This window comes from Brassica napus, chromosome C8 (assembly GCF_020379485.1).
Source record: "Brassica napus cultivar Da-Ae chromosome C8, Da-Ae, whole genome shotgun sequence".
NCBI lineage: Eukaryota > Viridiplantae > Streptophyta > Magnoliopsida > Brassicales > Brassicaceae > Brassica > Brassica napus.
In genome coordinates this window covers 47,061,070-47,076,573 of record NC_063451.1, presented here as the reverse complement: position 1 = coordinate 47,076,573, position 15,504 = coordinate 47,061,070, and the positions used below count along the sequence as shown (strand labels likewise).

The 15,504-nt window shown below is 33.0% G+C and overlaps 3 protein-coding genes across 3 annotated transcripts; 1 reads left to right on the top strand and 2 right to left on the bottom strand.

Annotated features, from left to right (window-relative positions):
- The first annotated feature begins 5,633 nt into the window (after positions 1-5,633).
- Positions 5,634-7,970, top strand: LOC106412257 (leucine-rich repeat extensin-like protein 1). Its single transcript, XM_013853161.3, has one exon. The coding sequence runs from the start codon at positions 5,810-5,812 to the stop codon at positions 7,664-7,666; it is 1,857 nt and encodes a 618-aa protein (XP_013708615.2). The 5' UTR covers positions 5,634-5,809; the 3' UTR covers positions 7,667-7,970.
- Positions 7,971-8,159: 189 nt separating this feature from the next.
- LOC106414474 lies at positions 8,160-8,720 on the bottom strand. Its single transcript, XM_013855123.3, has one exon. The coding sequence runs from the start codon at positions 8,615-8,617 to the stop codon at positions 8,279-8,281; it is 339 nt and encodes a 112-aa protein (XP_013710577.1). The 5' UTR covers positions 8,618-8,720; the 3' UTR covers positions 8,160-8,278.
- A 2,934-nt stretch (positions 8,721-11,654) lies between these two features.
- On the bottom strand, positions 11,655-14,404 carry LOC106400334 (rho GDP-dissociation inhibitor 1-like). The gene is made up of 5 exons (XM_013840706.3): positions 13,998-14,404; positions 13,722-13,788; positions 13,330-13,554; positions 13,108-13,232; positions 11,655-12,838 (listed from the first exon to the last, which is right to left on the bottom strand). Exons 1-5 carry the CDS (start codon positions 14,181-14,183, stop codon positions 12,767-12,769), a joined length of 675 nt encoding a protein of 224 aa, XP_013696160.1. The 5' UTR covers positions 14,184-14,404; the 3' UTR covers positions 11,655-12,766.
- Between the last annotated feature and the right edge of the window lie 1,100 nt (positions 14,405-15,504).

The window sequence follows — 15,504 nt, the reverse complement described above, 5'->3', positions numbered from 1 at the left end:
TATGATAACAAGAGTTTTTGTTGATTGATATGTATGCTTTCAGAATTTTTTGATCAATAGGTTATATTTTATAAATAAAATTTCTAAGAACTGCTATTTTTGGAAAGTTATCATTTTTGTAAAGAAATATTGAAGATTTGGGATTGTGATTTAGAAAATAGAATAACAAGAGTTTTTGTTGGTAGATGTGTATGGTTTTATAATTTTTTACCAATAGGTTATAATTTTTAAATAAATTTTCTAAAACCTCCTATTTTTGGAAAGTTATCATTTTTGTATAGAAATACTAAACTTTTGGGATTGTGATTTAGAAATTAAGATAACAAGAGTTTTTGTTGATATATGGGTATGCTTTTAGAATTTTTGATCAATAGGATATATTTTATAAATAAAATTTCTAAGAACTGCTATTTTTAGAAAGTTATCATTTTTGTAGAAAAATATTGTAGATTTGGGATTGTGATTTAGAAATATCGGTAACATAAGTTTTTTTGTTATAGATGGGTAAGGTTTTAGAATTTTTCATCAATAGGTTACAATTTTTAAATAAAATTTTCAAAACCTGCTATTTTTGGAAAATTAAAATTTTGTAGAGAAATATTGTAGATTTGAGATTGTGGTTTAGAAACTAGGATAACAAGAGTTCTTGTTGATAGATGGGTATGTTATTAGAATTTTGATCAATAGGGTATTCTTTTAAAATAAATTTTCTAAAACCTGCTATTTTTGGAAAATTGTCATTTTTCTTTGTTCTAAAGGAAAATTATCATTTTTGTAAAGAAATACTATAGATTTGGGATTTTGATTTAGAAATGAGGATAAAAAGAGTTTTTGTTGGTATATAGGTATGCTTTTAGAATTTTTTATCTATAGGTTATAATTTTTAAATAAGTTTTCCAAAACCTGCTATATTTAGAAATTAATCATTTTGTAGGGAAATATTGTAGATTTGAGATTGTGATTTAGAAACTAGGATAACAAAAGTTTTTGTTGATAAATGAGCATGATTTTAGGATTTTTGATTAATAGGCCATATTTGTAAAATAAAATTTTAATAACTGCTATATTTGGAAAGTTATCATTTTTGTAAAGAAATACGATAGATTTGGGATTTTGATTTAGAAATTAGGATAACAAGAGTTTTTGTTGATATATGGGTATGCTTTTAGAATTTTTTATCTATAGGTGACAATTTTTAAATAATTTTTCAAAAACCTACTATTTTTAGAAAGTTATCATTTTGTAGGGAAATATTATAGATTTGAGATTGTGATTTAGAAACTAGGATAACAAGAGTTTTCGTTGACAAATGGGCTTGATTTTCGAATTTTTGATCAATACGTTATATCTTTAAGATAAAGTTTTAAAAACTGCTATATTTGAAAAGTTATCATTTGGTAGATAAATATTGTAGATTTAGGATTGTGATTTAGAAATTAGGATAACAAGAGTTCTTGTTGATAGATGGGTATGTTTTGAAATTTTTGATCAATAGGTTATAATTTTAAAATAAATTTTCCAAAACTTGCTATTTTTGGAAAGTTGTCATTTTGTTGATAAATACTGTAGATTTAGAATTTTGATTTACAATTTAGGATAACAAGAGTTTTTGTTGATAGATGGGTATGCTTTCAGAATATTTGATCAATAGTTTATATTTTATAAATAAAATTTCTAAAAAATGCTATTTTTGGAAAATTATCATTTTTGTAGAGAAATATTGAAGATTTGGGATTGTGATTTAGAAATTAGAATATCAAGAGTTTTTGTTGCTAGATGGGTATGGTTTTAAAAAATTTTACCAATAGGTTATAATTAATAAATTACTTTTCTAAAACCTGTTATTTTTAGAAAATTACCATTTTTGTAAAGAAATACTATAGATTTTGGATTGTGATTTAGAAATTAGGATAACAAGAGTTTTTTTTATATATGTGTATGCTTTTAAATTTTTTGATCAATAGGTTACATTTTATAAATAAAATTTCTAAGAACTGCTATTTTTAGAAAGTTATCATTTTTGTAGAGATATATTTTAGATTTGGGATTTTGATTTAGAAATCTGGATAACAAAAGTTTTTGGTTATAGATGAGTATGGTTTTAAAATTTTTGATCAATAGGTTACAATTTTTAAATAAATTTTTCAAAACCTGCTATTTTTGGAAAATTATAATTTTGTAGAGAAATATTTTAGATTTGAGATTGTGATTTAGAAACTAGGATAACAAGAGTTTTTGTTGATAGATGGGTATGCTTTTAGAATTTTTTGATCAATAGAGTTTATTTTTAAAATAAAATTTCTAAAACCTTGTATTTTTGGAAAGTTATAATTTTGTAGATAAATATTGTGGATTTGGGATTGTGATTTATATATTAGGATAACATGAGTTTTTGTTGATAGATGGGTATGCTTTGAGAATTTTTGATCTATAGGTTATAATTTTTAAATAATTTTTCCAAAACCTGCTATTTTTAGAAAGTTATTATTTTGTAGTGAAATATTGTAGATTTGAGATTGTGATTTAGAAACTAGGATAACAAGAGTTTTTGTTGATAAATGAGCATGCTTTTAGAATTTTTGATCAATACGTTATATCTTTAAGATATATTTTTAAAAACTGCTATATTTGGAAAGTTATCATTTTGTAGATAAATTTTGTAGATTTGGGATTGTGATTTAAAAATTTGGATAACAAGAATTTTTGTTGATAGATGAGTATGTTTTGGACTTTTGATCTATAGGTTATAATTTTAAAATAAATTTTCCAAAACTTGCTATTTTTGGAAAGTTGTCATTTTGTTGATAAATATTGTAGATTTAGAATTGTGATTTAGAAATTAGGATAACAAGAGTTTTTGTTGATAGATTGGTATGCTTTTAGAATTTTTGATCAATAGGTTATATTTTATAAATAAAATATCTAAGAACTGCTATTCTTGGAAAATTATCATTTTGTAGAGAAATACTGAAGATTTAGGATTGTGATTTAAAATTAGGATAACAAGAGTTTTTGTTGATAGATGAGTATGGTTTTATAAATTTTTACCAATAGGTTATAATTTTTAAATAAATTTTCTAAAACCTCTTATTTTTGGAAAGTTATCATTTTTGTAAAGTAATACTATAGATTTGGGATTGTGATTTATAAATTAGGAAAACAAAAACTTTTGATGATATGAGTATTATTTTAGAATTTTTGATCAATAGGTTGTATTTTTGAAGTAAATTTTTTTAAACTACTATTTTTGGAAAGTTATCATTTTTATAGAAAAATATTGTGGATTTGAATTTCTGATTTAGAAATTAGGTTAACACAATTTTTCGTTGATATATGAGTATAATTTGAGAATTTTTTATTAATAGGTTGTATTTTTAATATATATTTTTTTAACTGTTACTTTTGGAAAGTTATCATTTTTATAGAGAAATATTGTAGATTTGAAATTATTATTTTGAAATTAGGGTAGAAATAATTTTTGTTGATATACGAGTATTGTGTAAAAAATTTTGATTAACAACTTGTATTTTTTAAATACATTTTTAAAAAACTGTTATTTTTGGAAAGTTGTCATTTTATAGATAAATAGTGCAGATTTGTGATTATGATTTAGAAATTAGTATAACAATAATTTTTGTTGATATATGAGTATTGTTTAAGATTTTTTGATCAATAGCTTGTATTTTTAAATAAACTTTTTAAAAACTACTAATTTTGGAAAGTTATCATTTTATAAATAAATATTATAAATTTAGAATTGTGATTTATAAATTAGAAATTTAACATGAATTTTTAAATTTAGAATACATAAAAATGAAATTTTCTTAACTTTAGAATACATAAAAAATGAAGAACACCTAATATTTGTTAAGTTTTAAAAAAAAATAGTTATAATTTTAGAATACATGTTCAAAAAAAATTTCATTTGAAGTATTGAAGATAATTCATTTCCGAAATATATAAGAAGATAATTCATTTCCGAGTTGTCTTTTTAAAAATCCGAAGTTGTAGTCCTCTCTTTCGAACCGAACCGTGATTATGGAGCAGACAGCAAGTAAATATAGACCCCAGCACCACCACTATATACGCTGCTAGAGAAAGCCCATTAATAACTTCTATGGACCTATATTGATAAGTTCATTTTGGGCTGATCTTAGAAGCCCAAATGAAGACGAAGGCACGGAGAATTAAAATTTGCCCCGCCGGTTTGAAACTTTTAGCCGGAGGGAGAAGATGACGACCTGTTTTCGTGTTCCTCGCCGCTGAATCCTCCGTACGTATTGCTATCGGAGATTTCTTCAATTCGTGGCGGTCTTCGATTATCCAAGACACCAATGGCTTCCTTAAGGTCCGAAAACTTCCTATAATGCTGCTAGTGTTAGATCCTTTCGTCCTTAGGAGTCGTATCAGTGTAATGTTTTTGAACACTGTGTTGATAATTAAGATGTGGAATTAGTGATTAGTTATGAACCTAGTGCCACAAATCAACTATCTTTTACTTGATTATGGATAGTTACAGTGGTTGGTTAAATGCAGATTCTGAGTTATAGTTCCAGTGATCCATTTAATTGTATTTTAAACGTGATGATAAGATAGCTTGCCTGTTAATATAAGCTTTGAATTTGAGATTGAGACTGTCTCCATCCTTTTAATATAGCATATGGAATCTTTGATCGAGGACGGTGAAACTTGATCATGGTAATCTTGTTACTGGAATAATGGTCCCAGGGTTGCTCTCTGTATCGTCATTTATCTGCTTTAACTTGATCAAGTATTCAAGCTTGGTTGAGTTTCAACACGTTGGATGTTATAGCTATGTATATTCACGGAAAAAAAGTTTTTATTTTTTATTTTTGAAGATATTGTAGTTTGATTTGTTGTTTCAACCTTCAAATGATCTTCTCGAGAATATTTGAGATACTCTTTCACTCCCACATGCTTAATTGGACATTGTTTGTTCTGTTTTTAGGGACTATGCATCACCTTGGCTCAATGTACAAAGCTGGCAAAATACTTTAAACATGTGCTTCGCCTTACTTAACTACCCTGGAAGCCTGGACGCGTTCCTTGAAAGTGAGGTATTTAGCCATGGAAGTTCCAACCTTTGCGTGGCACCTCGTGCACACCTTATTCTATGATTTTATATTCCCTGCTTGATGTTGTGTTAGTTAGCTGAACCCATACCATCATCTTGTACCAGGGAGTCGCTTTCAAAACACTATAAAGAATGAAAACATGGAGGTTGGGATCACGCTATTCGTATTATACTACAAACGGAAAGAAGATATCTTTTTTGAGTGTACGCGTGTTGCTTACATTTGGAGGACTTACCAACTGGTGACCAACTCATAATCATAGGGATAAACTTGGTACGTTCGTTAAAAGATCTAAGGAATGATGATAGACATGCGTTCAAGTTTTATTCCTATTTGGTCTTGCGTGCAGGTTTGGCTTTCTTTGACCGCTTCTTTTACATAGATCGTGCACTCATGTCTTTTTGAGTTAAAAACATATTTAACTGTGTTTTATATGATTATAGGTTGACGGCTGATTACTCTAATATCTAGGAACGTGCATACAAGTATGAAAAAATCAGTGACGATGGTTTCATCTCTGCGCTAAGGTCAGCTCTTTTTGTCTCCTCTACGTGTAAACATGTAATTGACAATTTCAGTAAAAAAGGGAAAACTAAGAGATAAAGAAAGAATACGACTTTGGATCTTCTAAACTGTTTTATAAAAATGAAAGCACATAGAGATAATAGATGTCACAATAATAAGTAAAAAGTGGGTTTCTTGACCCATAAGAAATGCTGATCCCTCCTCTTCGTCTTGTCTTCTTCCTTTTGCTCTCATCCATTTGTTTGTTACAGATCAAAGCTGATGAAAGCGGCTTGGGAAATCATATCAAAGTAGACCCGAAACTCAAGTTCGAGAACCCGAAACTACGTGAAGCCTACATTGCTCTCCAATCATGGAAACAAACAATCTTCTCTGACCCTTTCAACTTCACAGCCAACTGGAACGGCTCAGATGTTTGCTCCTACAATGGAATCTACTGTGCTCCTTCTCCAAACTCATACCCCAAAACCAGAGTCGTTGCAGGCATTGACCTCAACCACGCCGACATGGCTGGTTACTTGCCTGCCGAGCTTGGTCTCCTTACTGATCTCGCTCTCTTTCATCTCAACTCGAACCGTTTCTGCGGTGAAGTCCCCCTCACGTTCAACCGCATGAAGCTTCTCCACGAGCTTGACCTTAGCAACAACAGATTCGTTGGGAAGTTCCCTAGCGTTGTCCTCTCTTTACCTTCTCTTAAGTTCTTGGATCTCCGCTTCAACGATTTCGAAGGAAAGATCCCTTCAAAGCTCTTCGACAGAAGGCTCGACGCTATCTTCTTGAATCATAACAGGTTTCGGTTTGGGATCCCCGACAACATGGGGAACTCCCCTGTTTCCGCTCTGGTTCTTGCGGACAACGATCTTGGAGGATGCATACCAGGAAGTATAGGTCAGATGGGGAAGACACTCAACGAGCTTATCCTCTCTAACGATAACTTAACCGGTTGTTTACCTCCTCAGATAGGAAACCTCAAGAACGTGACGGTTTTCGACATCAGTTCAAACACTCTGCGCGGTTTACTACCATCTAGCATCGGCAACATGAAGAGCTTAGAAGAGCTTCACGTGGCTAATAATGGCTTCTCGGGACTTATTCCTCCAAGTATCTGCCAGCTTCCTAACCTTGAGAACTTCACTTACGCTTCCAACTTCTTCACCGGTCGTGCTCCTATATGCGCAGCTCTATCTGTAACCGAGGCCGTTGTGAACGGCTCCATGAACTGTATTGCTGGTATGGCTAGTCAAAGATCGGTTAAAGAGTGTTTATCTCTGTTGGCAGGTCCTGTTGATTGCAGTACGTTTGGATGTTTCAACATCTTCTCTCCACCACCGCCGACGTTCAAGATGGCTCCCGCTGTTCGGATGCTTCCTCCACCGATTTACGTTTACACTTCGCCTCCACCACCGTCGTCCAAGATGTCGCCTACCGTTCGTGCTTACCCTCCTCCATCACCATCCCCATCTCCTCCACCGCCTTATGTATACTCATCTCCTCCCCCTCCACCGTACGTGTACTCATCTCCTCCACTTCCGCCTCCTCCAAGTCCACCACCGCCGTGTCCCGAATCATCTCCGCCACCGCCTGTTGTATTCTATGCACCCGTGACGCAGAGACCGCCACCACCATCACCAGTATACTATGCACCGGAAACACAAAGCCCTCCACCGCCATCACCAGTATACTATCCATCGGAAACACAAAGTCCACCACCACCATCACCGGTTTACTATCCGTGGGAAACACCAAGTCCTCCACCACCAACACCGGTATACTATCCTTCAGAAACAAAAAGTCCACCACCACCATCACCGGTTTACTATCCATGGGAAACACCAAATCCTCCACCACCAACTGAGTATTATTATTCACCAAGCCAGTCTCCGCCGCCAACAAAGGGATGTAAAGACAGCCATCCTCCCCAAGCATCACCAAGTTATGAACCAGCTCCTGAATATTCTTACACACCACCACCTCCTCCTTCCTACCCCGACACGACTCTTCCACCAATTCCAAGTGTCTCCTATGCTTCCCCTCCTTACTACTAGTTACAAACCACTGAGAGAGAGAGAGAAGAAAATGCATTGCCTTATGATTAACGACTACTCACAATTACATTCTTTTGGCTACGAGACTATAATTTGTGTGTGGTTAATACTCGAGTTAGTCTTTCCATATGTTTTTTCTTTGTGGATATTTTGTTCTTTTTTCTTTGCCTAACACAGAATGGAGTACAGAGTTTTTCTATCTGTTACCATCCTATAATGTATTTCTTGTTATTAAACTGGCTTGTATAAATAATAACAATAAATATACACCCCTTTTAAGAAAATCTCTAATTTTCAAATTTAAGTTGAATTATCTGTTGACAAAAAAAAAAGTTGAAATATCTAATTGTAAAACTTCGGTTCTCTTTATCTCGGCTTAGCCTCATCAGGATATCCTATGAGCTGTTTATCTTAGGAGAAGCTGTAGGGATATCAGTATATGTCTCTTTACTCTTTATCTTAGGAGAAGCTGTAAGGGATATCAGTAATATATGAACTATAGTATATAGGTAAGCATTCAACATTATATAACATAAAGTTAAGCAACAAAGATCCAACATTATTCAACATGTTATTGCAACATCAAAGAGAGAGCATTAAGCCGCTAAGTTCCTAATCCGCACAGCTACACTTACACCTAGAAACACAGCGTTTACATTCCAGAAGCGAGGGCTTGGCCACGGTGTCGCAGCCGCATGTGGTGGTGCATGTCCTCTGAGATACACCACCCCAAAGGCAACGAGCCATGCACCGGAGCACCGGCACACACTTAGGGCAGCCGTAGTTCATCTGCTCCGCCATGCATGTCTTGCAGCTGGTTTGCGACGGCGGATGTCGGCAGCCACCACGGGAGTTGAGTGCGTTGGTTCTCGAAATTGGTAGGAGTGTGGAGAGGAATAGGAGGAAGATGAGAGAGGAGAAGAGGCTTTGGAACTTGTAGGTGTTGTTCATGCTGAAAGTTAGTTTTGGTTTGTGAGAGAGTTGACGTTTGTATCTTTGAGAATGTTATTGGTTTTTATATACAGAGGTTTTGTCATGATATACGAATATAGATAGATCTGTTGATTTGGTTAGTATATAGTGATTTTATTTACAAGAGTCAAACGAGATCGACAGTGCAGTGCCCCAAAATGCATTTAAGTAAAGCATTCACTGTTTCTTGAAGTGTACAATCTCCTTAAATGCTCTCTTCTAGTATGATTTTTTTTGAGTGATTTACATTATAAGTCACTTTGTGACTTTTTATTGCATTGTAGAGCACTTATTGCTCATGTGGTAGTTTTTCTTAACTAAATGCAATAACAACATGATTCTAGTTGAGATTCGAAAGATTCTAATTCCCTTGTTTTTTTGCTTTTGTTTAAAAATTTTGTTTGGCTTTTTTTTTTTTCTTTTTCATTTAATACATTTATGTCTAGAGAAGACATCTCCGACCTCTCCGTCAACCAACCACCGCCACATCTATGTCCTCCTCACTAGCCACCAAACTGCCATGCCCTCTTTCCTTACTGGAGTTCTGAAGTGTGAAGTTTCTGTAAATCATAAATAGAATGGGTTATCATCCAAATCAAAGCTCGATCTTCTCGAGCTCGTGGTGCCTCATGTCGTCTGCGCCGAGTCTCTTCTTCGTGGTGAGGTCCTACGGCGAATCACCTCCGCATTACTCCGGCCACATTCGTCGTCGAAGAACCACCTCTGCATCACTCCGGAGCGCCCAGATCTGGAGTCCTTGTGGCCCGTCTTCTCCGTCGCAGAGTAAAGGGTCGAGAGCAACAATGGTGAAGTTTATGCATTTTGCGCCGTTTAGTCCTTTGAGTTTTAGATGTTTCCTTTTTGACTTCAGACTAGCTGATTTGCACCAATCACCTTTTGATTTCAAGTCAAACTTTCTAAAGTGCATTTTAACCCCCCTTCCCCGCCCGCGGTCGCAAAGTGAAAACTCAAAAGCAATAATTGTCAAGTATCAGTCTTTTGCGCTTTGGTTCTTCAAGTTTTAGTTTTTTTCATGTTTGACTTTCAGACTTTTAGATTTATAGAAATAATCTTTTGATTTCGCCCCAAACTTTCTGATGTGCATTTTAACCCTTGTTATATGCAAATACATAGTAACGCAATAATATACAAATACACAGTAATGCAATAATCTTGTGTACATTGTTAGTAAAGATATTTTGTATGTAGTTATATGTACATGACACAATGAACACAAACTTTCACTGTCTACATGTACAACGATTCATATGTACACTAAATTTCACTGTCCACATGTACAACGATTCATATGTACACCAAAAATAATTTTTTCCATCAAAAATTAATTAATTTCTTTTTTAAAAAAAGTTTTAACATCAGTGATAAACATGATACATTTATACATGCAATTTGATAATACTCACCAATAATATTTAAATGTTAAACACACATACGAAGATTCTTGAATATTTATATGTATATGTTACGTTGTACACAAAATTTCACTATCCATATGTACAATGATTAACATGTACATTGATAAGCTTGTGCAATGATTCACATGTATACCTGATAAATTTATTATATACATTTGGAAGTTTCAATATTTGCAGGGTCAAACCCCGTCTACTTGAACACATATTTTACAGTCAAATATTGTCACGTGTACACATATATTTTATTGTCCACATGTACAAGGTTTTACAAAAACTACATGTACCAGGTTTTACGAAAAATCACATATCTACCAGTATATTTGTACAGTGCTCTTATGATATTTGATGATCTTAGTATTTTTGGTATAGTTGCTAAAAAAAAATATTTTGAGTAACTTGTTTTAATACATAGATCATTATAGTTCTCATTATATTTATATATTGAATTTGTTTGTTCAATATTCATATCATATGGGATAAAAATAAAATTTAAAATTTCATTTTTTGTCAACTTTAGAAATTCAATTAAATCATTTATATCATTCCATTCATAATATAGTGTCCACATGGACATCCAAAGCCATTGATTTTTTCTTTGGAGTTTTGTGTTTACTTTTATGGAAAACATTAACAATATTTGGTGTCCAAACTAGCATAGAGAAATTATCAGTGTGAACATATGAATTATTATTTTCAACAATGACATCTCATGATTTTTATGGTTTTAACATATGTTTTAGTTTATTTAAATAATTTACGATGCGTTTTGATGTTGTTGTATGTATGTGTTCATCTATACTATTATTTGCGAAGTAAATTTTTGGAATCGAGCTTTCACGTTAAAAGTTAGAGCGGTTAATATCTATAATACCCTTAATGAATTTTCTAAATAATTAATTATATAATCAAAAACGAATTTTAATTAATAATATTAACTTTTTGGAAAATAAGATAATTCTTATATATTGTGTTGTTATCTTAAAACATATTTTTCAATTATAAAATTTAAAAATAAACTATAAAACAATTATAATAAATTCAGTGGTTAAAGTCAATGTTATCTTTAATAAATTTTAATTAATTATACTATTATTTGCGAAGTAAATTTTTGGAATCGAGCTCTCACGTTAAAAGTTAGAGCGGTTAATATCTATAATACCCTTAATGAATTTTATATATAATTAATTATATAACCAAAAACGAATTTTTATTAATAATATTAACTTTTTTAAAAATAAGATAAGTCTTATATATTGTGTTGTTATCTTAAAACATATTTTTCAATTATAAAATTTAAAAATAAACTATAAAACAATTATAATAAATTCAGTGGTTAAAGTCAATGTTATCTTTAATAAATTTTAATTAAACATATATATTTAATTAGATTTTTGTCATATATATATATATATGTTTGATTTAATTTTTTTGAAAACATAAATAATAAGTTATTATGATGGTTTTTGAATTAATAAAAAATAAACTAATAAATATTTGTTAAACGATTAAGCCCGCATATGCGGGCAAGACACCTAGTTTGCATATTATAAGGGCTGGGAAGCACATTTGGAAGTTTGAAATTAGTTCAAGAGGACTTCTTATACGAAAATCTGAGAGTTTGGGTTCACATTGAGAAGAACAGAAATGTTCAAGGACCAAACGTGCAAAAAAGGAGAAGTTTGGCTTGGAAACGATCGATCTATGTCTTCATCACCAAAACCAACCAATCATGGATTAACCGGAGGTCGGTGCTGGCTTATCACGGAGTCATGTTCGCGGATCGAGCTTGAGCATGACTTGAAGATGAATCGAGACGACGAAGGTGGATTTGTAGTCGGAGATCGCCGCAGTGGCTCTCCGTCGTCGCGCTGAGAGATCCCGGTTGCAGTCGGGACAAGAAGACACATAGGGCATAGCGATTTGGTGCTCGCGGCACAGACCAGACAGCTAGGAGAAGAAGCTTGAAGCGGTGAAATCTCAGTTATGTTTTAATTAAAAAAAACCTGATAAAGATGAAGAGGGTGTTCAAAAAAATAAAAAAAAAAGATGAATAGAAAAGCAACGAAGAGAATGGGACCACCAATTATAAAAGGAAAGAAGAAAATGTGTGAAAGCAGAATGGTTCAGTTTTAGTTAGAAAAGCTAACGACAATTTGATCAAATAGTTAGAAAAAGTGTGTAGGTAGAAGAAAGTGTCATACGATGTTATTAAAACTGTAAATGTGACCTACAATGTAATATTTTCATTTTTTTTCTGGTCAACAACTCTCTTCCATGTTTTATTTCATCAATATGCATTTATTAACTTTTTTCCGGTTCGCAAAACGTATACTCCTTCTGTTTTATATTAAGTGTCATTTTAACATTTTTTTCTTGTTACTTTAACTTTCAATTTAATATTAAACTAAAATGCATTGATTTTATAAATAATTTCATTTATCTAAAATACTATTGGTTGAATATGTGTAATTAACAAGAACTTAAAGGCATTTCAATCATTTTTTTAGTATGTGTGAAAAATGTTAAAATGACATTGTTTACGAAACGGATGAAGTATTTGAACATGTGTATGAACAAACATTTAATTAAAACCAATTTGAATTAAAGATAGACAACAAAATATGAAACAATTATGAATAATATACTAATATACATATTATGTATTTCTTCTTCCAGTAACTTATGTGAAGGATCACAGCCAATTCTTGCGAATGTCGAAGGTGTAGTTGTTCTCCAGGTAGCACTTATTGTCGTCGTCTACGAACTGAAAAACGGTAATAAGACAAAATAATTTGCAAACTGAAGATGGTTTTCTTAATTTCGGAACAATCGCTTCTAGCTATCAAGAGGAAAACAGTAATAATTTTCCAATGTATCTAAATTGTTTCATTTTGCCAATTTATTATAGCAAGTTAAAAAAACGGAGTAACAGTTGAAGATATGATTATAAGTTACCGCAGAACTGGAAATGGTATTTAGTTATGTTGAACTAACAATATGAAAATAAGTTTTGATTTTTTTTTATTTTGGTACCTTAGATTTAACGGAATAGGAGCCTCTAACAAGCATACCAGACGGTGTCGATTCTTCGAACATGACATGGGTATACGGTTCCGCCTGTGGACTAAACGTTCCTAGCATCTCCTTTCTACTATACACTGTTCTCATCAAAAGAGAGAAAAATTAGCGAAAAAGCTTCAAAATGTTGTTGTACTTAAGTGTGGTACACGAGTGCGTCAAAGACACAAAAAATACCCTTGAGTCCGGTCTTCCAAACCGAGTTGCTGTACCGGAGGCCGGACACAATGTTGTTGGTCACACGGAAAGTAAATACAAGAGTGTACTTAGAGCCTTCTTTGAGAGTAAACCATGGTCCTTTCGATGCCGGGTTACCGTCTTCAGGTACCGTCAATACCATGTCTTCTCTATCCGGTGACCTAATTGTTAAGTACATTATCTTTACCACCGGATCCGGAGTCTCTGTATATATATTTTTGTTATTCAATCAAATTACAAATACATACGCATAAATATATACTATTTGCACACAAGAAAAAGCAATAATGTAATCAATTGGAATTCTCTTTAAACCGGATTTATTTGTTATTAAACGATAGAGCTAAAATGGGTACTACAAATTGGTTTACCTCCAACGTCCTCCATATCCACACTGCCTAGAAGTTGTTCTTTCCATCTCCTCAAGCTTTCATCATCCTAAACAATTTATTTCAATAGCACCAAAAAGTGATTAGACTGTCGTCTAGGTTTTGAAAACAAAATTCACCTATTATTATGTAGGTCAGATAAAGAATATTAAAAGAATAAAAAACCAAATATGTAACATTTGTGGACTAACATAGTAGCATAGCCAAAATGCTATGTGTTATTATAATTTAATCAAACAGGACATGAGAGATCAAAACCTTGTCTTTCTCGAGCTGTTCTTTGAGAGCGATCATGGGACCAAGCTCAAGCTTCTTGTCTTCGTCTTCATCGTCATCATCTGTCGGACACAAAGAGCTGTGGCTGTTCTTTCTGCTTAACGTCCCTTTTCCCTTTTGATCTTCTGAAGTTTCTTCAGCTTTCTTCTCCTCCTCTTTCAAAACCATCTTTGTTTTCTTGATATATTGTTCTGATTTAATTTGGTTCCTAGAAAATTTCCATTATTGGATTTGATTCAATATGATTTCCTGCAGATGAGGAGACAACCATTTAGTTTAATTAAAGGATTTTTTTTTGGTCAAAAGAATGAGAAGAAGGTAACAGGAAGAAAAATAAAGAGAGCTAAAAGATAGATCATGAGAGAGAGCTTTGGTGTTTTTGTTTGAGGAATGTTTAATATGGAGTTCGGAGAAAAGGTCATACGGTGATCCTTAATTTAAGGTTTGTAGTCTTCCCGTTCACATGATTTATCTTCTAAAAATAAATGGTATAGCATAATTAATTATGCATACGTACGTGCATCTGAATATACATGCATGGACGTAGATCTCTATATACCCATGCATGACTGAGACCAGCGAACCGCGGTGGAGACTGGAGATAATTTGGTGTCTCCCGTCAAATGCAATATAGGACGAGAAAAAGTATTGGGCCATGAAAATTAGGCCTCAATCCCTCCAACACTTAAGTCCAATAACGGTCTGTAAAATTTCACTTAATAGTTGTTATTCGAAGTTATGTAAATACTTTAATATAAAATTTAAACAGTTAAACATAAATTTCTGCTAGATACATATGAGTTGGACATGGTTATTTTCAAATTTTTAGTCTATCCTAAAAATTAGAGTATTTCTAAGTTAAATATTTTATCCAGCTTTTCATTTTTAAACAAATATCTAGCACATTATTGCGGGCCGATTATTTTGAACCTCAGATTTTTGGGTTACATGCTTGTGGATTCGGAGGCGTCTGATGAAACTTCTCAATTTGGCAAACCTTTTCCTTCTGTGTAATGTCAACAATGGGAGATCAGCTCTGTTTTGACATGACAATTGGACCGGTCTTGGTCCTCTATTACACATTTCCGGAGCCAATGGACCTAGGGTGACTGGAAGTGGCGCTTCCTCTATGGTTTCAGACGCGGTGTTTAGTGGAAGTTGCGCATTATCTAGGGGGAGACACCCAATATTGGTGTTGTTTCGAGAGTGCTTGCCTACCGAACCACCAAACGCTAATTCATTGCAGAATGACATGTTTGTTTGGAGCAACTCACCTACTGTCACTCCTTTGGATTTTTCCTCATCGCGCACTTGAGAGTCCTTACAAGTTCATCTTCAACGTGTTTGGCATAGTTTTCATTCAACATTCCAAAAACATTCCTTCATTGTCTGGGTAACGGCTCGGGACAGACTTCCAACCCGAGATAAGCTTCTGGCTAGAGGATTAAATGTTTCTCCTAGCTGTCCACTGTGATTCACATTATGAGGA

Excerpts from the sequence above, each read along its gene's own strand:
- LOC106400334 (XM_013840706.3), bottom strand. The coding sequence starts at position 14,183 with ATGGTTTTGAAAGAGGAGGAGAAGAAAGCTGAAGAAACTTCAGAAGAT. Across the intron at positions 13,789-13,997 it reads AACAGCTCGAGAAAGACAAG|GATGATGAAAGCTTGAGGAG; the intron begins GTTTTGATCTCT and ends TAAATTGTTTAG. Across the intron at positions 12,839-13,107 it reads CCTATTCCGTTAAATCTAAG|TTCGTAGACGACGACAATAA; the intron begins GTACCAAAATAA and ends ACCGTTTTTCAG.
- LOC106412257 (XM_013853161.3), top strand. The coding sequence starts at position 5,810 with ATGCTGATCCCTCCTCTTCGTCTTGTCTTCTTCCTTTTGCTCTCATCC.
- LOC106414474 (XM_013855123.3), bottom strand. The coding sequence starts at position 8,617 with ATGAACAACACCTACAAGTTCCAAAGCCTCTTCTCCTCTCTCATCTTC.